Source organism: Daphnia carinata, chromosome 4 (genome assembly GCF_022539665.2).
Source record: "Daphnia carinata strain CSIRO-1 chromosome 4, CSIRO_AGI_Dcar_HiC_V3, whole genome shotgun sequence".
Lineage (NCBI taxonomy): Eukaryota > Metazoa > Arthropoda > Branchiopoda > Diplostraca > Daphniidae > Daphnia > Daphnia carinata.
The window spans coordinates 6144451-6168284 of NC_081334.1; the positions used below are offsets into that span (position 1 = coordinate 6144451).

The 23834-nt window shown below is 41.6% G+C and overlaps 4 protein-coding genes across 7 annotated transcripts; 1 reads left to right on the forward strand and 3 right to left on the reverse strand.

Annotated features, from left to right (window-relative positions):
* The first annotated feature begins 72 nt into the window (after positions 1–72).
* Positions 73–1526, forward strand: LOC130687180 (protein henna-like). The gene is made up of 6 exons (XM_057510328.2): positions 73–197; positions 299–461; positions 525–721; positions 788–1050; positions 1120–1349; positions 1414–1526. The coding sequence occupies exons 1-6, from the start codon at positions 128–130 to the stop codon at positions 1493–1495; spliced, it is 1005 nt and encodes a 334-aa protein (XP_057366311.1). The 5' UTR covers positions 73–127; the 3' UTR covers positions 1496–1526.
* Positions 1527–2971: 1445 nt separating this feature from the next.
* Positions 2972–8546, reverse strand: LOC130687168 (acyl-CoA synthetase short-chain family member 3, mitochondrial-like). The gene is made up of 16 exons (XM_057510308.2): positions 8331–8546; positions 7797–7942; positions 7570–7717; positions 7313–7457; positions 6680–6766; positions 6554–6611; positions 6346–6442; positions 5655–5869; positions 5465–5561; positions 5154–5396; positions 5011–5083; positions 4822–4948; positions 4621–4766; positions 4325–4547; positions 4057–4232; positions 2972–3987 (listed from the first exon to the last, which is right to left on the reverse strand). Exons 2-16 carry the CDS (start codon positions 7927–7929, stop codon positions 3892–3894), a joined length of 2064 nt encoding a protein of 687 aa, XP_057366291.1. The 5' UTR covers positions 7930–7942; positions 8331–8546; the 3' UTR covers positions 2972–3891.
* Positions 8547–14325: 5779 nt separating this feature from the next.
* On the reverse strand, positions 14326–20421 carry LOC130687187 (C2 domain-containing protein 5-like). 3 transcript variants are annotated; one of them, XM_057510337.2, is made up of 19 exons: positions 20086–20421; positions 19821–19998; positions 19611–19754; positions 19335–19551; positions 19126–19269; positions 17943–18895; positions 17671–17874; positions 17448–17616; positions 17169–17382; positions 16952–17099; positions 16793–16878; positions 16357–16671; positions 16056–16274; positions 15889–15991; positions 15728–15802; positions 15478–15638; positions 15267–15389; positions 15060–15206; positions 14326–14976 (listed from the first exon to the last, which is right to left on the reverse strand). In XM_057510337.2, exons 1-19 carry the CDS (start codon positions 20281–20283, stop codon positions 14905–14907), a joined length of 3870 nt encoding a protein of 1289 aa, XP_057366320.1. In that variant the 5' UTR covers positions 20284–20421; the 3' UTR covers positions 14326–14904. The 3 variants fall into 3 exon arrangements, with proteins under 3 accessions (XP_057366320.1, XP_059351158.1, XP_059351157.1); XM_059495175.1 differs by having other exon boundaries at positions 15267–15383; positions 17943–18100; positions 20086–20413; XM_059495174.1 differs by having other exon boundaries at positions 17943–18100; positions 20086–20412.
* Positions 20422–21412: 991 nt separating this feature from the next.
* LOC130687178 (L-lactate dehydrogenase-like) lies at positions 21413–23640 on the reverse strand. 2 transcript variants are annotated; one of them, XM_059495197.1, is made up of 8 exons: positions 23494–23640; positions 22811–22912; positions 22718–22753; positions 22535–22652; positions 22125–22472; positions 21941–22058; positions 21751–21874; positions 21413–21687 (listed from the first exon to the last, which is right to left on the reverse strand). In XM_059495197.1, exons 2-8 carry the CDS (start codon positions 22898–22900, stop codon positions 21523–21525), a joined length of 999 nt encoding a protein of 332 aa, XP_059351180.1. In that variant the 5' UTR covers positions 22901–22912; positions 23494–23640; the 3' UTR covers positions 21413–21522. The 2 variants fall into 2 exon arrangements, with proteins under 2 accessions (XP_059351180.1, XP_059351179.1); XM_059495196.1 differs by lacking the exon at positions 23494–23640 and adding an exon at positions 23099–23212.
* Positions 23641–23834: the final 194 nt, after the last annotated feature.

The window sequence follows — 23834 nt, forward strand, 5'->3', positions numbered from 1 at the left end:
TTCCATCGAATCACAAGACAATTCGTTTCTTTTTATCCTGTTCTGCACGTAAAAAAATTTTCCCCAACAGCGAGTGACTTTACAATCGACAGGTACGCATCTGACAAGAATCTCACGCTACTTAGAAATGAAATCCGCTAATGATGGAACTGACATAAATGTTGGAAAGGCTCGTAAACATGGCGGTAGCGAGGAAGGTAAGAAAAGTGTAAAACCAAAACAACAGAAACCCTCTACCTCTACGCATCGTAACATATTAAAGAGTCTCCTTTGTTATGTTCTCCCTTTTTTTTCCCAGAACGCACAATATGGTTTCCACGTCGAGTACAAGATCTGGATCACATTCCAAGCAATACACTTTCGTTCGGTATAGATTTAGATCCTGACCATCCCGGCTTTAACGACTCCATTTATCGCGAACGCCGCAAAGAAATAATCGAGATTGCCGTAAACTACAGACAGTAACCTACATTTTCGGTGGCAAACAAATTCCGCAGGAAACTAATGAGATTCAAAATTGATAGCGGACAACCAATACCCAAAGTTGAGTACACTCCCGAAGAGGTAGCAACATGGAGTACGATTTTTCGTCGCATGACTCAAATGTATCCCACTCACGCTTGTCTCGAATTTAATAACATTTTCCCGTTAATGGTGGAGCATTGCGGTTACAGAGAAAATGCCATCCCTCAACTTCAAGATGTCTCCGATTTCCTTAACAGTATTTTCTTTTTTTTTTTTTTTGCACATTCGTTAGGGAATTTTTTCTGATTTAATTTTACGTCAGGTCGAACGGGTTTCATCTTACGACCAGTGGCTGGTTTCCTATCGTTTCGGGATTTCCTTGCGGGCCTTGCCTTCCGCGTGTTCCATGCGACGCAATACATTCGCCATAGCAGCAAGCCAATGTACACGCCCGAGCCTGATGCCTGTCACGAACTTTTAGGTCACGCTCCGCTACTTGCCGACGCCTCGTTCGCCGACTTTGCTCAACAAATTGGACTTGCTTCGTTAGGTGTTTCAGACGAATGCATTAAACGGTTGGGAGTGGTATGTTATGAAGGCAAAGAAAAATTGAGAATATTCCATTTAAAAGGTGCTATTTAAATGTGAATTCAGTGCTTTTGGTTTACGTTCGAATTTGGCTTGTGCCGCCAAGACGGAAAATTAAGAGCCTATGGTGGTGCTTTGCTTTCATCGTTCGGAGAGCTCGAACACTGTTTCTCTGATCAAATTGAAATGAAGCCCTACGACCCACCCAAAACTGCGCTAGAAGAACACCCGATCAAGAAATATCAGCACGTTTACTATGTCTCGGAAAGCATTGAGGAAGCAAAGCAAAAGCTGCTGTATGACGACTAAGAACTGTGAAAAAGATCGGCTTCTATCCATTCTCTTTTTATTTATTTACAGTGACTATACGAAAACCATCCCACGAAACTTCACCGTGAGTTACTACTCATCCAACCGCAGTATAGATATCATGAATTCGTAGGACGATTTATACAAGACGTCTTTAAGAAGAGTCGCAGAAGGCTAGAAAAAATAAGACCATGGAAAATTTTTGGGTACCATTAATAATCAAACAGTCTTATTTTGTCTTTTACCTTTTAAAAATGGTATTAGGAAAACATCTGTTTTCACGTTGTTGCTTGTGTAACTATGACAAGGTGAATAATACAACGCCAGTAGCATGGAAGCGACTATTGATTTTTTTTTTTTTTGAATGGGGAAGAATGCAATGAAATCTATTGAATTTCAACAATTTTAAAATCGTCACTGCATCAAGAAGCAATCAGTGAAAGCAAACCAGAGCTAATCAATTAAATTCTTTATCAAATTGGATGCAAGGGAGTGCCTCAATGTTTTATCATTAGGAGAGGAAGAAAACAATGGAATGAAAACGTTGTGCAAGGGCGCCATTGAGTAGCAGATCAAATAATAAAAGATTTTCGCAGGCTCGATTATAAAAAAAAAAAAAGTTAAAAGGTTAAAACAACAGTCTGTAGCGACACAAACTTTCATCACCAGAAATCAACCTCCCCATCGGAAGGGTTATTTTCAGTAATGGAATGTGCAACATTTCTATTTTCAAAAGAAGTGGAAGTAAGTTCTCTAGAGGCCATACATTATCCAGTTAAAAAGTTCATCTCAGCCATTCGTGACATTTCCCTATGTGCTTCTATGCAAAAAGAACATTTTGATTCAATGATCACAGCCGTAGTTGGTTTCCACACTTGAACAAACCCTTCAACTAAACCCTTTACAAGGCCAATATCTCATTTTGTTTACATTTGGCTTACCTCATTCAGAGATTGACAGTCATAGCAAATTGTTACCACCAATGGAGACTGCTTAATTTCTGCAGATGGCTGTTTGCAGACAATTACATGCACGAAATCTAAAGGCCATGCAACAAGTTGTGAAGGAACTTACCCTGAATCTGTGTACTCGGGATAGAGCTGACCTGTCCATAATAGGTTTCACGTGGTTTCAGGAAACACGTTCGATGGTTGCCTCGTTTGACGCCACAAGACACTGGAAATTCCCAGGTAAAGGAGAAAAGGTTCGTATCAATTTCTTTTCAGTTTTTGCTTTTCTTCTTTGTTTGCCTTTGTCCCCAAGCATGAGGTTACTCGGTTTCACTTCAAATGGAACTAGAACTGTCATTAAATCAATGGCTGCCCTAGTTCTACATTATAGGCAATTACCAACAAATAATTTTTAATAGCAAAAATGTGCAAATTGCCAATAAATAACCGAAAAATAGATCATTTAAATTGATTTCTAATAATATAAAAACTGATATCAATAACCCAAACGTTGTCTCACCTCCTTCTTTCTTAAGATTGAGATATTTCCGTAGCAGAAGTACAGCATCCGTTCCCCATGTTGCGTTGACATTGTAACTGATTCCTGCACTACCTACTGTTATGATTACGAACTCATTGTTTTTTAATCAAACGAAAGACAATGTTGCTTAGTTATATTTCCTGTCTTATTGGACAATAAAACAACACTTACTTCCAATAAGAGGCAAAACGAAGCTTAAACTTTCAGTCAGCAATTTTCCAACACAAGTTCCTCCTCTCAATAAGATCCTTTTGAGCCATATGGATAAGTTATATCTTTACTTTGCAATAGTATTGCAAAGCTTCGTAAGCATCGATATTGATAATCGATTGGATCTCGCAATAACCGACTTTCCTTATTTGGTAATATCGCGACACTTGATGACTGAAATAATAACTTCGAAGAGCTTTTGGTCAAGATATTGTTCAAGAATCCAAAGAATAAACGGGGGGCAGGCGAGTGCTGGAGAGTTCATAACCTTCTATGATATTGCAATGACGTCATCATCTGCGTTTGCAACAGCTGACCCAGCAAATTGGTTCTCTCTTTTCCACGCTAGGATTTCATGCTGTGAAAAACAATTGTACGTTTACGACTTCTTTTCACCCTACCAAAGTCATCGAAAACTATTCCCCTGTTCCGATTACTAACGCTATCAATTATTTACAGTTGCATACATACCCTGGGAGTGAACATCCGATAAATTGATGTTGCCACTTTCAAGTGACAATGTCTCCAATGACGATAGAAACTGTAACTCGAAAAAAAAAAAGAAAGATTTAAAAAAAAAGTGAAGAAAAACACGCAACACCCTTGCATTTCGATTGTTTGTCATCTGCTAACATGTTGCCGAGAAGAACATTTGAGATAGCAGCAGAATTCGCTCGAATAACAACAACGGAACACATATCACATCGTTGCACCGCCAATACGATATAGTTCCGAACACAATAGTTGGGAAATCTTGCACCATGGAGAAAGATTGAAGCCTAAAATTGATTTGAAAAGAGAACGGCCACGTACGCCATCGATTCGCATCTATTCGGGATCAGCGGCGTTCAAGGCATAGCCTAGTCGCTGTAACGCTTTTTTAACGCCAACATAAACGGTGGGATCTTCAATGGTCGGTGGAATCTAAAATCAAATGAAATGGGGGATTAGTGGGGAAATCGTAAACATTTTTACAACGACCGAAACTTATACCACAACAGATTTGCCTCGTGCCAAATCGGCAATGGATTTTCGTGCAATTTTTCCCGAACGTGTTTTAGGCAAGGCTTCGACTCCGCAGATAAGCCGGAATGCCGCAACGGGTCCCACCAACTCTCGTACCAATTGAACAGCCTCTTTATTGATTTCCTCTTCAGGTTTAGTGTTGGCTAAAAAAAATACGCATAAAACGGGAAGATATGCACGCCCTATCTAATGAAACACTGGATATAGCCTAAACAGTTTTTATGCAAATGATTACCTTTCGTTGTAACGTACAAGCCCAAAGGGAGTTCTCCTTTCATTTCATCTGGTACGCCCACAACGGCTGCCTCAGATATGCAAGGATGTTCGAGCAGAGCTTCTTCCAGCGCTGAAGTAGATAATCTGTGCCCTGCAACGTTTATGACGTCGTCGTCACGTGACATGACATAAAGCTGGCCATCAGCATCCATGATACCTGCATCCATACTATCGTAGAAGCCCTACGAAGCGATGATTAGAGTTGATTAGCTCAACTGGAATTTCTTATTTAAGATTCATTTACTGAAATCATACCGGATAGTCTTTGAAATAGATGGAGGAAAACCGATCATCAGCTCGATAAAGCGTGCTCATTGTTCCAGGAGGAAGAGGTAATTTGATGACGATGCGACCGAGTGTCCCTCGCTCTGCTTCCACCTTGTCTGCGTTTAGAACCTTCACTGGAAAAAACAGAATTTGGTTTTGCGAAGTCTTACAAAATCAGTTGTAATCTACCATTGTAGCCGGGCACTGGCACTCCACTGGCATCACGTGGCGGACTTAGAGAATGTCCCAATCCAACACAGGTGGATGTGATCGGATGACCCGTTTCTGTTTGCCACCAATGGTCCAACACTGGAACCTTCATAATATATTGTTTCGATGTAGAAACATGACAGTGAACAGAAAATCGATTGGACATACTTTGATCTTATTCTCTGCCCAGTTTCGTGTTTCGTAGTCACAATGCTCACCCGCCAAAAAAACAAATCGTAATCTAAACGAAACGAGACACGTAATATTACATAAGGAAAAGTGTCATGTTTCTTTTTAAAACGTTAGCTTACGAGGAAGTATCGTATTTTCGGCCGTATTCCAGCTCTGGATCCTCTCGACGGATAGCACGTAAGGCCGTTGGGGCGGTAGAAAATCCTTGGATACCATGATCTTGAATGACACGGAAAAATTGGCCGGCATCAGGAGTACCAACAGGTTTACCCTCGTAAACTAAGGTGGTCAATCCGGCCAAAAGAGGGCCGTAGCATATAAACGAGTGTCCGACAACCCAGCCAAGGTCGGACGCCGCCCACCTATAATTAAGGATCAAAAGCTGATACAGGCTCGCAAGAAAATCAATCAATATAATTGTCAAACTCACCATTTCTCTCCACTTTTCATGGCGTAAATGTTCTTCATGACCCACGATAGAGCAACTAGATGACCACCTGTCGGTCGCTGAATACCTTTTGGATCACCTACCAATTAAAATGAAATTAAAATGTTAATTTTACGGTTAAGAAAATTGATGTTGAAATGAAAGAATTATCGTTTTTAAATGCGTGCGTTACCCGTAGTTCCCGAAGTATACAAGATGTACATCGCTTGGTTGGCCTCAACGGGAACGCAATCGTGTGACCGATCACTATCCATCGCATCGTCCCACGACACGTCACGATCCGGTTTCATCGTCGCTACTTCCGGCAAGCCAGGCCGCTGATAGATGATGCAACGCTTCGGTTCAATGCCCGACATGGTGATGGCTTGATCCAGCAAAGGCTTGTACCTGCATGGATTAAAAGGAATGACAATATAGCGGTCCGACAAATGCGGTCCAACTGCAACACCCCAATCACTCGAGATATAACACACACACACAAAAAAAAAAAGGAAAATGTTTGGCTCCGTCCGGGGTTAGACTGATCGTTGTGGCAGTGGGACTAACTTTCAATCCACTTTGCACTTGCCAAAAACTTCTGTTCGTACGCAATAGTTTTATTCGGCCAGCTTAATTCAATTTCGTATGGCCGCCGGAGTCGGCCTTTTCAGTCCGACTAGCGACTCGTGGTGATTGAGGGAGCGTTCACAGAAATGGAACCGAACGGCCAGCGCATCGAGTACGGCAAAAACAAGGACCCACAATTGGATATGTAGTCCAGTTTTGGGATGAAAAAGAAGGATGGATAAGATATACAAGATATAAAGCAGGAAGGAAGCAATAGCGAAAGAGAGAGAGTGCCAATGTCCATAACAAGTTTTTACCGAATCAAGCGAGTGGGTTCTACGCCGCAAGAGGCACTGATGATCACTTTCGGCTCAGCGTGTTTGATGCGGACGGACAACTCACGGGCGGCGAAACCTGCGAACGAAACGCGATCGATTCTAATCACCATTGGCGCAACAATTTCTTTTCATTTTTGACATAAGCTTATTTTGCGCAACAGACACGCCCCATTTTTCTATTGTTTACCGCCAAAGACCAGCGAATGGACGGCGCCCAGTCGAACAACGGCGAGCATGGCCACGACCTAATAGAAAATTATTGTCATCAATTTTAGCAAACGATGTCACGACACATACATCAATAATGTTTTACCGCTTCAGGAATCATCGGCATGTAGATTAGCACATTGTCGCCCTTTTTCACGCCGTAAGAGGACAACGCGGCCGCTAACTTGGAAACCTGTTATTTATTGCAAAGAGCTCAAGTTTATCTTAGAATGTCAATTGCATTGACCCGTTCAATTTCGATTTTTCCTTTTTTTTTCACGCTAAAAAATAAAGACAACTTAAAGCGTAAGGTCTATCGACAAGCGACCGGAGGGGGGGAGCCTTGTTGGCTTACAAGTCGGGCGTAGGGGATAGACGTATGGCCCTACTAAATCGTATCACGCAAGAGCAGGCCTGTTGTCCCCCGATAAAGGTTTGGGACATAATGGAAGACTTCCGCTTTAAATGGGAAGTGGGTGGACATTTCTTCCTCATCCTTACACATTAAATTTTTTTTCCTAGCAGCGTGTGTTAAATCGACCCTTGAATTGCGTCATGATTCGTCATCGATCGTCCAGATTGTTCTACAAAATCTGTCGAATGTGGGGAACCTATTAACATCACAATTTCGAAGAAGATGAATACTGAACACAACAAATGCCGGATACGTCATTGGTGATCCGGAAACAATCACACAAAAGGCAGACAAATAGGACAGGGTGGAACGTGGACAACAGACCTGCTGCTGCAGCTCAGCATAAGTGATGGATCGTTGAGTGGACGTGACTGGACTGTCGTGAATGAGGGCGGCCCGTTGTCCATGTCCGTCAGCAACATGGCGATCGACCGCGTTGTAACAGGCGTTAGTCTCGCCGCCAACAAACCTAACGTGGGTGAACCCAAAAAGAAAACAAAACAAACGTAGAGAGTAATCTAAAATTGGAACCGCTGCGTCATGGATTACTGACGTTAAGCCGAGAAAAATAAAGCCAATACCATTTGGTGAAGGGTGGATTAGTATGATCTAACACCCGACTCCACGGCTTCATCCAACTAATTTTTTCAGCTTCTTCGGCCCAAAACTGTTCTGGATTAAGGATCGATCGTTCGTACACATCCTTGTAAGTTGGAGCTGCTTTTGCGTCTATTAAAGAAACATATTGATGTGATTAAAAAATTCAAAAATACGCGGTGCGAATTGAATGTCAATATCACGTGCTTACGAAAGAGATGGTTTCCTCCATGACTGGATGCTCCATGGCTACACCTCTGTGATTGCCACAGGCCGCGAAAATGTCCGACGCCTAGAAACGTACGTTGCTTGGACAGCAAACATCGCCTAGCACAACCCAACATAATCTTGTCACGACTGTATAGAGCCAAGACAAAAACAACGTAAATAAAAGAAAATAGAAAACTAAACACGAGATGAAATATTATCACATGCAACCTGACGGTAAAAGTTTCGTAACCACTGTTATCAACGTATCAAATAAGACTTATTTAATACAAATACACGAAGGGGAATTTTTCAGGTCCAATATCTTGTTTGTTTTTAGAGCTATTGAGTTGTTCTGTGCCTACTAGGCTAATCCACTGTCTGCACAATAGGGTTAACCCATTGGACTGAATTAGACTTTTTTTTTTGCTAGACAATTTTAGTTCATATGAGATAACAATCATTCAGTTAAATTGAGCGCAAACTACGCAGCTCACTGATTTTCTTGCTTTGGCGCCATATTCTAAAATTATTTTACCTCAATTGTTCCACAAGTAGCAAGGGATGAAGATGAAACTAGCACCAGACCAATGCACACACTTCTTCGCTTCACGTCTCAAACCTTGTTTTCTTCCACAAAAACCACACGTTCTGTTGCACGCCTAGCTTGTTGTTGACGACAAAAGCTGTAAACCACAGCCGACTGTATAATATGCAAGTCTTGTTCAAGGTCTCCTGACCAAAAAATGCTGTGGACTAAATGGAAAATAACGAACCTCACTTTTTCTTATCCCAATTCGCTTGTTGGTCGTCTTTTAGAGCCCTAAGGCAAAGGGCCAGTGACGTCACTCAGCTCACTACGAGACCCAAACACATATGGATGCTAAAAGATGGGAACAAAACAAACGATTCAAAAATGAGGCCAGTCAGAAAAACTTTCACTCTCAGCATGTTCGACCGAAATCGCTGGCGCTGAAAATCATTTATTTACAAATTGCGTACTTTGATCGTTCCACCAAAATGCCCGTCTGGTTACGACAAGCGTTGAAACGTGTACAAGAAAATAGTAGCCTGTGCAAATACGCGAATCCAGGTATGAAGGAACACATTAAATGGGTGGATCGAATGTCAACAGGCAAAGACAATGAGTTGGGGGCAACAACCTGCCAGCGTTGCAACCTCACCTGTCTTCTCTACAAATAGAACAAAATAAAATAAATGAACTGACCGAGTTGCCAAATTTAGATTTAAAATCCGTTTGTCAAAAAAAGTTCGTCTGTTATGATGTGTGCAAGAACAAACAAAAATCACACCCCGTTTTTTGAAAAAAAGGAATCAAAAATGTTAACAAAAAGAGTTTACCATTTAAAACGAATGGCTAGATTGAAATTGACATTGCACTTGCCGCAAATGGTGTGCCAAGTAATAGTTTGTTTGTCATGTCCATCACAAATATTGACTCGTTTTTTTCAATGTACACCCAGTCTGTTGTTAATGGATAAAATTGCAACCAACGAGGTAGAGTTGTACCAGATAACCGCATATCCTTATCTGCCTAGTACAAACTTGTTTATTTAGTTCGTCTCTCTACATATCATACTCTTTGACTAGCGGTATGAATATAACTTGATACGTCCCCTACCACCAGATACCATTTTCGACACACCATTTTGAACCGGACGGATAAAAGCCAACCACAAATGGATGTCCCTATGATTGAAAAAAAATATATACAACTAGCAATAGTCGATTGCCAACAGATGGTTAGCTTCTGGTGAGATATATTGGGCCGTCAATTAATCAAAGAACACTTTACCCTTCCTTTATACCGGCCAAGGGGAGATAAGGTCAAGAACAAATGCGTCCAGTGTCTGCCTTTATCATCCCATGGATTGTTCTTTAACGTGCTGTCGTTTTTCCAGTTGGTTGAGTTGATGACACTTTCGATTTGGACCAAATATTGCTCCATCGCGCTTACTATAGCCAATATGTCCAGCAGCAGAAATGCGGGGCTCAAACAAGGCAAATTCCGGGCCCATTTACTTCTCGTTTGTAAGCAACTCGTTCAACGATAAAGTGGAATTCCCCGCGAGGGATCAGCACAACAGGGAAATTTCCAAAGAAAAAAGAATGAAAGGAATAAAGCAACTCGTTCTGTTGTTTTCATCCAAGGCAACTCGTCATGATTACTCCACTAAAGGAACCCGTGAGCTGATAATACGAAAAAAAAAAACAAATTAAAAGAATAAAAAAGAAAAATACCAAAAGGTTACCTATGTCAGTTCGCCTTGATGATGACGGCCCTTAGTGCCTGATGGCTGGACGGCAAACTCATATAAATGGTATGCGTCTTCCTCCACCAAAAAAAAAAAAAACGGAATGAAAGGAACGCTACAGGTCTAACGGAACTAGCGGAGGAACGATATGGATACATGTGTTGGCAAATTGTCAAATTAAAAAAGGGTGATGACGGATTATGCTGTCGGAAGGGAGAAAAAAGAAAATTGCGTCTAAAAAAGAGCGAGAGAAGCTACGCCATCCTTTCGTAATTATTTCTTTATCGAGTAATTTTTCTTGTTTAGGGCATTACGTCAGTCCTTGCTCGATTGTTTCTTTCACGCCCTCTGTTGAACATTTCTAGCTACAGTTGTGCAACAATGTAGGCGGACTCTTTTTCGTTTGTAGGGACAGACTACGACGTCGCAATATGAACTCTATAGGGAACGACTGCATGCCGTGAGTCAAGAATACTAGTGCATTGCGGCATGCACGAATTAAAAAAAAAAAAATTTGATTGGGCAAGCCACAGATTTCCGGGGAATCAGACGTGAGGAAACTTCAGAAAGAGCCGTTCAATATACGTAACTGAGGGCGTCATCGATACGTACACACTTGTAGTCAACAATCGCCCGTTTAACCGTATGTTTGTCGACAGAAGATGAGCCATCGAGGCTGATATTGCATTTCTCAAGCATTCTCCAATGGCTCGTTGAAGATTTTGGATCGCCGTAGAAAAGAGAGCGATGAAAAGGGAGGGAAGATGGCAGACCAGACTGCGCTGCGTCATTCCTTAAAAGGTATGAAAATGTGATGGATAAGAGGGCAAGAAGACGAAGCCATTGTACAAGAAGGATGCGAGGATGGCCGTCTCAGTAGGACGACGAGCAACAATGTTGTTGTCTGCTACTACGTAGGCGGGATCCAGCCCAGGATGCGTCGCAACTCACAGGACCGGTTGTCTGAGGCGCAGCGCTACCCGCCCGCACGCTCTTTGGCCCCATAAAAGATGCGCTCCCCTACTGAAACAGACTCTAGTAAGCAGTTAACATCCGAGTGATCCGCTCTCTTCTTCGGACTTCCCGAGGTCTTCCGCATCTCCATATCCACTAAACGAAACTTAAACAGGTAAACCAATCATTGGAAAAACACAAGTTTCATTTAAGACGAAGCGTTTCCCTATCGACGGAAGCTGTTAAATGCGTTTTAGAACGGGAGGGTGCGGTAACGGGATGCGGGAGTGGTTCCGCTATCGCTGTACATCCATTAGCGTCGTTCACGGAACATTATCCTATGGCAGAATTGATGGGCCCCATTTCATTTGGAACGCTTGTTCAAATAACAATTCAGGTCACGGGGACACGTCGTAAATGGAAAGCTGTAAAAGGGTATTTGACATACTGTGACAAAATTCCAGTTGAAGGAACGAAAAAAAAAGTTTCTGGAACAGCTGCTTCTTGCCACCTTCCCACGCCTTTCCCTTCTTACGTTTAGTGGACGAATTACTTCGGCATTTTTCAGAAGATATTCTTCAAACGCATAAGCAAAACTCGTACTTTTACACACCAACTAATTGGATCAAGTACTTATTTGAATAGTTCACAGTTCTTACCTGACTAGTTCTCCAGTCCTCCTTTTTTTTTAGAAGAAAAAAAATTATCCTTTGAAGGAAATTCTTCGGTACGTCAAGGCAACTTGAACATTGCCTAACCGTAACAATGCAAGATGATCGGATTACAATCAAAAGTTGTTACATTTTGCTGTCCATATCAGCGTCTATCTTTTTCCTAGAAAAACATGCGGGAAAGCAAAAAGCCAATTCTTTATTTTAAGCGAAAAACAGTTTAAGAAAGGATTACTACTGTTCACCTGTTGGCGCGCTGCCTGGCTGGAGTTTGTTGAGAACAGACGACAAAGTGGAGACCTGCCAAAGAAAAATTGATTAACTCCCGAGTTTAATTGACATCTTACAGGCGGAAAAAAAAGGAAAGACTTTATCGCAAAAATCAAGAGCATAGCTTTATGTGAAAGATTACAGTACCCCAATGAATGACGTTCATTACGCATGGAACTGTAATTTATGTCCTTTTAATTAATTAGAGTTCTTTATAGAGAGGCTGAGAAATGAGGGTATTCTAATTTTGCATAAGCAATTAGCTTTCCGGGTGTAACTAAGGAGCCAATGCATGGCCATAAATTTCATTAAAAGATTGAATGAGACAGGAAATGAGCAAGTGTCCAGAACGTAAAATGAAAATGCACGAGGCCGTAGGAATAGATACTTTGAACAATATTGCTAATGAAAGAGGAAAAGACTGTACCGTTGAGATGCAGAAACAGCAATTTTCTTCTCACTTGTTTTGTCTCGTGCGCTTCTCCCTCGAGAAACGTAGAGCTCGATTGAATTAGAAATGTCTATCTTTCTTTTTCTTTCCGGAACGGGGGAGCAATTCACGCGACCTGCATTTTAAGACGAGACCCACAGAAGAAAGTACAACGCATTAAACCGAAATGCTTAAACGCTATTTTAAATGTTGAGGTTCCGAATCTTCTAAAGCGATCGATAAAGGCTGACTAATAAGCTTGAACTTACCGTTGCGGAGGCGCACCCATCTCAATTATAAATGTCATTTCCCACACATGTCAAGCTGTTGTCTTATTTCTCGGTTGAACAGAAAATCTCCATCCCCTAAAAAAGAAAATGCTCGCAACACGGGGTACTCATCAAACTGCAGCTATGTTGGCGACCGCGGCCGTTCTAGCCTTCGCAGTGATGGTCGTCGTCGGATCGCCAGTCGCCGAGGCCGGCAGCATCCCACCGCCGCACTGCAACCCGGAGGTCTCGGACGCTCTTCCGCCTAGGCTCCGTCGGATCTGCGCCGCCCTTTACGGCATCGCCGAGATTTCCAACGCCGTTGAACAATACCTTGACGATAAAAGTAATGCCACTTAATTATTGCAGTTTATACCTCTGCACGAAGCGCTCCAAACTTATTGCTTTTAAAGCTACTTACGTAGAGTTCCATTAAAGTAGTAGGGGATTTTTTCTTTCTTTGTTTCCATAAACAACATGGCAATATCACGGAGCTTTGATTGCCGAAAAGATTTATTTCCTCTCTATAAATCTCCCAATTTCAATTGCAAGGCGAACGCTGGATAAACAGAGAAACGGCGGAAGTGCACTTAAGACTATGGTTTCCACCAATTCATTCCGTGCTGTTCGAAATGTCACGATCAGTTGATTTCATTTTTTCCGTCCTGCATGGCCGCAGATTGTGGTCATTGCCGTTTGTTTTAAAGCTTTTAAAGTGTTTGATGAAGGACGTAATGGCTCTTAAGAGTTCTGACCTCCACTTGTGTGTTGCATGCCTCTTGACTTCTAAAGCGTCCGCACGTTTCCATCGCTACGGCTTTTACTTGTTCACATTATTGCCTAATAGTCTCTGAACGAAAATAATTACCATTCAGTTCGTTCTCGAATTGCAGCCATGCGAGATCCAATGATGGACAGTGACCGCGGCGTTAAACGACAGGACGTCGATCACGTATTCCTGCGATTTGGCAGACGTTAAAAAGAACATGTGTTAAAGCAGCCAACATACGTATCAATCAAAAGAAAAACGAACATGCAGCGTCCACATTTTTAAATCGAACGATGACATCCTCCAGGACGTGGGTGGCATACGTTAGCGGACAAGAACATCGGGGTCCTGACGACTTTTCCTCTTCTAAGCGTCTTCAATTTTCTTTGTCTTATTTTTTATCTGTATAAACACATGTATAAGCACATATTCACACGGAGAGACATACTTACAAATTACTAGATGTTCCATTTCCAAATAGTCGTAATCATCCGCAGCAAGGACGCGCACGTGGATCTCATCCATAATGAATCAACTGAGAAACATAAAGAACACAAGTTAGCAGATCATAAATCAGAAACTACAATATCCACAAAACACAGAAAGAAAACATACCAAATTTACGATGGCCATCTGTGTGGATCTAGTCAAACAGCGCCCAATTCCAGTCGGATTCATTTCCATGTCTTAGTTTTTGTACTTCCCCATTCTCTATTTGTCCTTGTTTCGGCTTTAATTGATTGTGTTCTCGCACATTCCTCCACGACATCAACCATTCCCCATCGGTTTTTAGACTCTTGGACACCATTACGCAACAAGCTAACAACCAGTCGTGGTCGCCGTTATGAAGGCATGAGGCCGGTCGTTTCTCTCTCACTTGTACTATTTGGTATCTATTGGTCGATATATTTATTCGATTTGTAACACACGCGGCAGAGGATTAATGTCCGCCAAGAATTAATGTTGATGCTTCAGAAAATAAATGATGATATTAATCACTTGTCTTCCATTAGCTTTCCACATTCGATGTCGTTATCAGCTGTGGGGTTCAGTGAAACAACTGATTCCACTTTTGACATCTCGCGAAAATTAAGACAAGATTGGTTTCCATGTGTTGGGCCGGGAAAAAATGGGGTACACCTCAAAGAGATAAAGGACGTTTGAACGCAACGTCGAACTTGAACGATCTACAGAATTCTGTAGTATATATCCTATTAGCCAACAAGGCAAAAGAGCAAAAAGGGAGTTAATATAACATGGCATGCGACATGAGAATAATACACGCCTCGCCTAGGATATTTCTAAAACCTAATAATGGAACAGGAGAATCTATCAATGAGCAATGAGGTTAAGGGCATGAAGATTAAACAATTGAAATTGACACCTTTCCCTCGGATGGAAGCGGTTAAGGAAGAATTCAAAGTAATCTCTTTACCGTGGATACAATCTACCGAAACAATTGTATAACGCCATCTAAACATCCTTTTCGTGAGTGCAGCGGGCAGCCTGGACGACATCCCCACCAACATTGATGAGACATTGACCCTTTTAAAGATAAAACAGAAATTGAAGGTCGAAAGAAAAAAATCTTATGAATTCAACATTCATAAACTTTTCCCGAGTTGAACCTGATTTTTGTGGGGATTATGCAGAAGCACACACTGCGTCATAAAGTACGAAACCATGGCATTTCCTCCTAGTGCAGAGACGTGAGCACGTACGATTCCCAGTACCTCCGTAATAAACGATTGCATGAAACCGCTCAAGCCGCCATCCTTCAATAGAAAAACGGCTATTCGTTAATGTTTGAATTACCAACAGAAAACGAAAGTTACCTCGCGAATGCTAGTGCTCTCTCGGATGAAGAAAAAATTGAGATGGCCTAGGTAGCGTTCGACTCGTGAACCGGGTAAATGGATTAGAGTAACGATATCCACAGGCTGCCGCTCCTTCTGTACCTAGATAAGAAAGCGTGACGTCAGCTTACAAGACGTATATACAGTAATTCTTTTTTTTCATTCAAAAGTTAAAGCAACTTTTGCTTACAAAAATCTTGGCTTTGTCGCCAGGAGTTTTTAACAGGCCCTGATTGGACGGAGGCGGAATATGACGGTTGGGTTGATTTACCCTTGAAGCGGCTTGCTCGTTTGACGTTGCCAATTGAACGTCATCCTCAAGATGAAAAATCATTTCGTTTTCAGTAGAGCCTTTTGACGACAACAAAAGAATTTGACGATGCCGTGATATTAACAACGTGTCAAATTTAGGGTGGGGGAAAAATAGTTTGGGAATGTACCAACGCCTTTGAGAGAAGTTCCTATGCATGGGGCAACCTCTATCATAGTTTTGTTGAAGGACGTGATGGCAGTACCTGATGTTTATGAAAAGGAAAAAAGGATAGATTAATATCCTGAAAAAATTAAACGCCAACATCAGCTATTGCAGCTGATGGATTACCTAGCACAGTAATTTGAATTTCATCATCTTCGGGCAAATCGACGCTGAATTCCAGGTTAGTGATCACACACGGACGTGCCTTACGCAGTTTGAAGTAAATGCTCTGACACAACAAAAAGAAAACGTCATCCTCCAACAAAAATTAAATGATTTAAAAATTTTTAAACCCGTAATATCATTTCAAAGCAGCGGTTTAGATATCGTGCAGAGTGTATGGTGGGGATCTTTCCCTTCCAAACACGGTTGAAGGCTTGAAGATTAAGACGCCGGCGAATGCTATCGATCGGTAATCCAGGAACCGACTCGGTAGTCACCACGTCAAAACCTTCCGGTGTTTCAGGATCGATCAGTAGCTCAATCACATCAATGTCTTCTATGTCGTCGATCTACCATGAAAACAAGATCAAACGAATGTAAAAAACAATACATTAAAAAATGTGATTAATAAACAAGACTACGCGTGTTTACCTCTATGACGCATGTATCTTTATTGCCAGTTGTTAGATCGAGATCATTGGCATCCTCGTCGGTATCATCCGAGTCAGTCCACTTGGGTTCTTCCACGTCGTTTACTTTATTCAGTTGTTTATTAAGACCATAACGTTCTTGGCTGGCCGCGTGGGCTTCAATCAATAACTTGTGAATACGTCCTCGTTTCGTCTGTTTCGAAGATATGCTAGGATTGCTTGGCTTAGGTAACGAGGGAGTCGGTAATGCGCTTAAAAAGAGCGCCGTACCTGTAGCTACTCCAACTACATGTCGTTCACCGATGCTGACTTGTACCTGAAGAAAAAAAATTGTAAGCATCTTTTACAAGCCAATTCGAAATTCTTTCATCAATGTTCTAAAACCAGCACAACATTGTGTTGCATAGCTAGAGTGACGTAGTTTCTAACTTGGTTACCTTTAGATGGAAGATGGCGTTCATGCCTTTGGTTCGTAATTTATTGATTAATTGTCTATGCAATTCGTATTCAAGGAACGGCAGTCCTTAAACCATTACCGAGTTAAAAAGGAAAATTAGGACGGTATATCACCATCATATTAGCATTATTTAATATACCGTCTGAAATTTCTTTCGCTTGCTGATCGCCTCGAGATTCGGCACGTTTCGGGCGGCAGAGCCGTGCCTGTATTAGACATCCGCGGCCCGACACGAGCATTCCTGTCGGCGGCTCGATAGTAGCTATTAACACGTCAGGAACTTTACCCTTCCTATGAAAGAGTTTAAAGCAGTCACCGTTATGCGCCATAAAATAAACAAAGGGAACTACAAAAACTTGCCTGCATACAGCACAGCGAGAGAGTTTGATGGGGAAAGGAATGCTGGCCTTGCTATAAGGGATATGGCACACGCGGCACGGCAGATTCACTTTGCTATCATCCATGTTAACGGAATTGCTTTTTCCATGGTTTATATCTTTGGTATCCACCTCATGTTGAAGTTTGACGACGGCAGCCGTACCGGAGGCACTCAGAACACAAACTTCTTCGCTGTTTAACGATACGCTCTTTCAATTTACGAAGAATTACGATAAACTGCGCTGCATAATACATACCTAATACTTGTATGCTCCTCATAGCCGAGAATGACGGAGCAACCGAGCGCTCGTGCATGTGAACGAACTTCCATTCGTATCTCCGTCCACCAATTATCTCGTGTTTCCGGTTCCTCTGAATTGTTGATTCGATCCAGCAACTTGACAGACCTTGCACTTACTGTGCCTCCTATAATTAGATCTTTTAGCGCATCTGTTGATGAAAAATTCCACCTGAAATTACCAACGTGAACGATGAATCCCGGTGGATATGTTTTCATTGTAAGAAAAGGATATTCGAGAGCATCCAAATTCCTTGTAACATCAACGCCATTGAGATATGTGTTAGTGGAAGCAGCAGGTACTGAAGTCTGGCGATGAGCCGCCGGTCGGCAGTTGGATGATATTCCACCTCCAGATGAACCAAAGCTATCAGACAAACTTGAAGCTGTAAAGGAATTAGTTTGAAAACAATTAAAAGTGTCAACTCTAAAGATCATTTAATTGATGAATTACCTTTTGGGGTTGTGTTGATTTCAGATTCGGATGAACGACGCGCACAAGGAGTTGGCCGTGAAGGTGTTGTTCCATGAACGACAGCTGGAACAGTGACGGTGGTACTAACGAGCGGTTTAATGACATCGACTGGCGAAATGGCTGTACAGCGGGGAGATCTAGTTTGGTAGGGAAAAATTGGTTGCATTTCAGGCGGGTAAGTGGTTGCATTCAACACTACGTTAGAGGAAATGTCTTCACTATCATCTATTAATAGGGACGATAACGACTGTTCAAACGATTGCCCAGCTTTTGATTTTGCTTGTAGAGCCAAGGAGTTAAGAGACATTTCCGAACCACTTGAGCAGGTCTCATCTTGGGCATTTGAAAAACGACAGCTTGATGATTTTTGGGGTTCTAATACGCTAAAGAAGCGTTCTGTTGGATCTAGCAAATTATGCGCAAGTTCAATGGGTAAACTTATGATATCAGTCGGCTGGATAATGGTTGATCCAAGTATCTTGTTTATAGGACTATTTTCTTGCGATTCGGTGACTGAGTCTCCATAACTCTCTTGTATAGGAGACATTTCGCAAATCATTGAACGCGAACGAATCCGAGTTTTTGGGCTGCCTTTGCTCGTTTCATCATCCCCGGGAACTAGAAGAGTATTTGATGACGTGGGGGCTTGCGGTCTAGTTATTTTTCCTTTGACACTGGATTTGGCGAAAAGATTACTAAGAGAGAGCTTGCGCTTTGCGGGCACCTTCACAACACCACAACTGTCCAACAGTTTAACGGACGAATTAGAGCCAAGAAGTTGAGGAAGTTTCTTTGGCAATTGTTTGGTATCTTCATGCATCGGTAATGATTGTAGCCTATAAAAGCGGGGCAGAGGGGTAGCCAAGCGTTCGTAATCATCAAGCTGGAGAACGGGCTCGCTGTGATGCAAACGGAGCCTATCGCTCTCGTGTCTATCGGTAATAATCGTATGTAAGGAAACCGCAAATCGACAAAAGCAATGCCAAAATGTTAAAGAAGTAGCAATGCAATTGATTGGCAGATGTAAAAAAGAGAAAAAAAAATTAACGAAGACGATGGTAAAAACGTAGCAGGTTCAACGGAGGGGATATTGAAATTAATGATTAGCGCGGAAAATAAAATGAAATTTTGTGAGAATTTCCTTAAACAAGAGATAACTTACTCTCGGCCGTTTCCATGATGCTGGTCTTTAAACCACGTAACAGCTGAGTTACCATCAGAATGGCACCGAGCCAAGGTTACAGCTGTCCCTATGCCACGCACTACTAGCCCAGTAACTCCTTCAAGGTCAAACATCTGTTGATACCTAAATTTTAAATCAAGTTTACCAATCTGGAGTTGAAGATAAGAGATTGAGCCATTTGATTTCACCCAACTACGGCATTCCCGCCTAATTCCAGCACCTTCAATCCGATTTTGCGACGCACTTCCCCAGAGAGCTGGGAAAAAAGAGTTTGTCTGGCTTCATTCGATGCTCTTGGTGTGCGGATTTTGTCTATCCATTGATATTCTGGATCGTCGTTGACAACAAGTTCTTTCACGAAACCCTGAATAGACTGTATTTTGAACCCATACGGTGTTGAGGGAGCTATACACAAAAGACATGTAACTTAAAAAGTACATATGCTTTTAAATCAAGCTGCTTACTGCTAAAAAACTGGACTCCACATGAACTTTGACGAAACTTGTTTACATCAGAAAATAATTCAACTTTTACTATAACAGACACTTCTCCTCTCATTCCATGCATAGTGTCATAAACTGGAAGCCACCCTGATAATACAGAACCTCCTTTATTAATATGAATAACAATTAATTCAGTTTTACCCACACAAGTATGCAGTACTTAATTTTTACCTGACGATGGGACCGAACAAGTTTCTGCTCTAGCAATTCCTCTTCCAGACAGGCCTGGAGTGACCAGAAGAGGATTTAAATCCAAATACACTTTCCCTATGGCATCATTAGCTGAATAAGTGTCATAATCCATCAATCTTATTTGGAGGGGCTCGTCCTGAAGCTCTGCATCATCAACCTAAGAAATACAAATAAACAACAAAGTGTGCAATATAATGTGTTTCCATATAAACTAATGGGAAGAGAAAATATGCCAAACATTTACTTCAAAGATGAACCACTCAGAGTTCCACTGAGGGTTGAGTGACTTCCGGAAGACATCTGTCTTGTGTGTAATATTTCCTAGTTTTATTTCAACATATGCATCCGTTGTGTCACTGGATCGATCCATTACAGGGAGATTCCTCCCAGCAAGGATTTTTACTTTTACTTTTCCCGGCATTGTTTTTTTATTTTGCAGCATGTGCGACGAGCTAAATTGTCAACAACTTGAAAAGGTTTACGGCTAGCAACTAATTAACCAAATTTTTCAGCTCCCAATATTCTAATTATTTGTCGACGCCCTTTTCTTTCTTTTTCCATTTACTCCCTTGTCAAACAATCATCTTTTTCGCTCCTTTTTACGAAAAAACTTGAAATTAATCGCTAATGAGATCGACAAACCGTCTGCTAGGAAAACACAAATCCAAATGTAAACGGTGGGAACTGTTTTTGCAGAAACTCATATGACGCTGAGGGGGATCGGCCCCGTGCCAATCAAGGAAGTTTTTTGCTGCGAGCCCCCTTTTTCGGGCGGGGCTTTCCGATATTTTACGCTCCCATTCAACCGAAATTATTAAAAATTTTAGTGATACAGTACTCAACATAAACGAACATGCATCACATTACAATGTAATCGAGCATATACCGAGATAACAAACCAAAACATGCTTTTTTCTACCACGTTCACCCCGAAGTTGCCCCGATTAGTAACCCGAAACTTGATTATTGTTTGCTCGTGCTTCATGTGAAAAATTTTCGTTTCTTTTCATTTGGATACAGGACGTTAATAAAAGTTCAATGTTAAAACGTTAATATGAGAGGTCTACTTGATGGCGACATAAAGCCTGGATGATGTACCAACAAACTTATGACAGGTTCTTGATTTGGTTATTGAACTCAAAGGTAAACTATATTGATAGATCAATATCCATCAACTATATTGATGGATCCCTTATTCTAAATATAGTTTCATACTACGCAATCCGCCTGTTTTTGAAAATGGAATCGGGTGGTATCCCAATTCCCAGCCTGCCCCACCTACCCCGGCGATGAAGTATTCGCCCCAATCGTGCTCGGTTCGGTTTTTGGGGCCGGTGCGAGAATCCGGATTAAACCCAGTAATAGCCATTCGAGTTAATTTCTAGAGAAACGTGCCACACAAATCAAATATTACGCTATTTTTGCAAAAAAATCAATGCAAAATTTATCGTAGAAATGCCCCCAGATATTTCTATTAGTGATAATTAACTTAAGCTATCTCCTTTTTTCATAATTTTGGGTACAAAACCAGGAGCTCCTATGGGGACTCCCACTCAATAATTTAAATATAATGACTTCACAACCATGTATTCTAGGACATACATATACTAATTATGTTCAATGAAGAGGCATAATTCGAATAATACAGTGACATTTCGAATTTAATACATTATACAATATCTTATAACACAAGGTTAACTTGAACTTCATTCAGAGTGACGGCTGACTTTTGAAGCTGAGCGCGTTCACCGTCTGTTAAAGTTTGTTGGATGATGTCGGTAATACCATTTTCACCAACTACGCAAGGGACGGAGAGGAAAACTGGCTGCTCTACTCCATGGACTCCCTATTTTTTTTTTAAAGTTAAGGCTTATGGAAACGAATCTCAAGGAAGATTAAGAAATAATACTTGGACAAAAGTAGAGACAGCGAACACGTTGCGAGTGTTTTTCAAAATGGCCTTGGTAAGAATGGACACGCTCAAACCAATAGCCCACGAAGTGTAGCCCTTCAAACGGATGATTTCGTAAGCACTAATGAAAAATGAATGATTATTAATTACTTTAGAACAGAAAGTTATTTCGAGAAATATGTCAAACCTTTGCACGACTTGTGTATGGATCTGACCCCAGTTTTCGGTGTCGGCTTCAGTTCCTGCAGCCGGGTTGAGATCTCTCAATCGAACGCCGGCAACATTGACACCAGACCAGACGGGAACTGAAAAATGTTACGAAATTGTAATGAAGCTGTGAAATGAAATGCAAATTATGATTTCAAACATACCACTGGAGTCGCCATGCTCTCCGATGATCCAACCATGGGTGGAGTTGGGTGCGATATTAAATCGCTCTGACAAGAGGAAGCGGAATCGGGAAGAATCAAGATTGGTTCCAGATCCGATGACACGTTCTTTGGGCAATCCACTGAGTTTCCAGGCAACATAGGTCAATAAATCGCAAGGGTTGGACACGATGAGGAGAATAGTGTCGGGGCTGTGTTGGACAAGTTTAGGGATCATGCCCTTCAAAATATCTGTGTTACGTTGAACCAAGTTCAACCGGGATTCACCCTCACGCTGGCGAGCTCCAGCTGTCACGATGCACAATTTTGAACCAGCCGAAAGGGCGTAATCTAAAACGTAGAAAGAATGGCAATTAATGACAATACAAGGATGAATATTGAACTCCTAGTACCTGAGCCAGCATTAATTTTAATATTGCCGAGGAAAGCCAAACCATGTTGCAAATCCATGAGTTCGCCCTTGAGTTTGTCCTCCATCACGTCGATCAGCGCCAACTCAGAGGCGATACCCTGTAAAATAAGGATTTCACTTCATATAATGCAACCAGGGATAACAACTGTAAAACAGCGTTTACCTGAGTCATTATGCTGAAGGCACAGGCCATTCCAACCTGAAAAAGCAAACCCGTTAATAACGTTTAGCATAAAACAATTAAAAGGATTCCTACCTGGCCGACACCAACGATCGTAACTTTGCTTCCTGAGTGAGCGACTGGGGCTTGGATTGCCGTCATGAGTTTCTGTTCGCTAGTCGCCATTTTTGTTTTTATCTGTATTTGAGAAGTAATAACAATGACAGTCGATCAACACAGCACCGGCAAAACGTCCGTCAGGGTTGTTCGCACAATCAAGACTAATCTAACATGTAACAACTGCCATCCGGTCACGATTCTTATTTTCAGCTACCCTAGCGGTTGGCAACGGTGTAATATAGGAATCCCGAAAAAGCTTCAGACCTGCACGTGAGCACGAAGGGCGCGCAGCCGCGTAACATTTATGAATGTCAAACTAAAGTCACCCAGAACACGTCTACCCAATAGTTGGCTCATTCGTTCTCACCGTAGGGCTACGCCCTTGGATTTTCAATGGATTAAAATCGTTCAATTGAGATTTCCCCTCCCACAAAAATCTTTCTTTGTAAGTTAATCTGGCTTCAAAATTAGAGAAGCATGTTGTACTAGCTGCCTAGAGAGTGGCAGATATCTGTCAATACTTAGCTTAAAAGTGAAAGAATCGTGATCAACACAATGTAAAACGTTGATCATGATAAAACTATCTTGAAACATAAATGGAATGTCGTTCGACAAACGTAAAACTGCATCAATATTTAAGCAAAAATAATTTAACTTACGTATAAAATTGACGTGAAAGAATACGGAACGTCGTTGTACAAGGGCTTCTTAGTGAATGATGCAAGTCCCGGTTCTCGTCTCTTGACCCACTGCAGATCTCTTTGTAACAATGCCTGATGGAACAGCTGATTCTGCTGTACACGCCGAGACAACCAGCCTGCTGACTATAAACTGCAGTTTCGTTATACGCAATGCCGGTAGCGCGTAGTATACTTTGCTATCGATTTTCTCACCTCAGGAAATCTTGGCGGTCATAACTTCATTGTTGTTATGAAACATCTTGATCAGCTGACAGTATACGCAAATGCACCGCCATCTATTTTTTACAATTAGCAAATAG

Coding starts and splice junctions, on each gene's coding strand:
- LOC130687178 (XM_059495196.1), bottom strand. CDS start 23,191: ATGAGCCAACTATTGGGTAGACGTGTTCTGGGTGACTTTAGTTTGACA. Junction 22,754..22,810: donor CGATCGTTGGTGTCGGCCAG/GTAGGAATCCTT, acceptor TTGCTTTTTCAG/GTTGGAATGGCCTGTGCCTT. Junction 22,653..22,717: donor CCTTCAGCATAATGACTCAG/GTAAACGCTGTT, acceptor CTTATTTTACAG/GGTATCGCCTCTGAGTTGGC.
- LOC130687168 (XM_057510308.2), bottom strand. CDS start 7,929: ATGTTGGGTTGTGCTAGGCGATGTTTGCTGTCCAAGCAACGTACGTTT. Junction 4,233..4,324: donor CTTGTACGTTACAACGAAAG/GTAATCATTTGC, acceptor TATTTTTTTTAG/CCAACACTAAACCTGAAGAG. Junction 3,988..4,056: donor CACGAGGCAAATCTGTTGTG/GTATAAGTTTCG, acceptor ATTTGATTTTAG/ATTCCACCGACCATTGAAGA.
- LOC130687187 (XM_057510337.2), bottom strand. CDS start 20,283: ATGCTGCAAAATAAAAAAACAATGCCGGGAAAAGTAAAAGTAAAAATC. Junction 18,896..19,125: donor CATCATGGAAACGGCCGAGA/GTAAGTTATCTC, acceptor TATTACCGATAG/ACACGAGAGCGATAGGCTCC. Junction 15,207..15,266: donor AGAGCACTAGCATTCGCGAG/GTAACTTTCGTT, acceptor TTTCTATTGAAG/GATGGCGGCTTGAGCGGTTT.
- LOC130687180 (XM_057510328.2), top strand. CDS start 128: ATGAAATCCGCTAATGATGGAACTGACATAAATGTTGGAAAGGCTCGT. Junction 198..298: donor ACATGGCGGTAGCGAGGAAG/GTAAGAAAAGTG, acceptor TTTTTTTCCCAG/AACGCACAATATGGTTTCCA. Junction 1,051..1,119: donor GCATTAAACGGTTGGGAGTG/GTATGTTATGAA, acceptor ATGTGAATTCAG/TGCTTTTGGTTTACGTTCGA.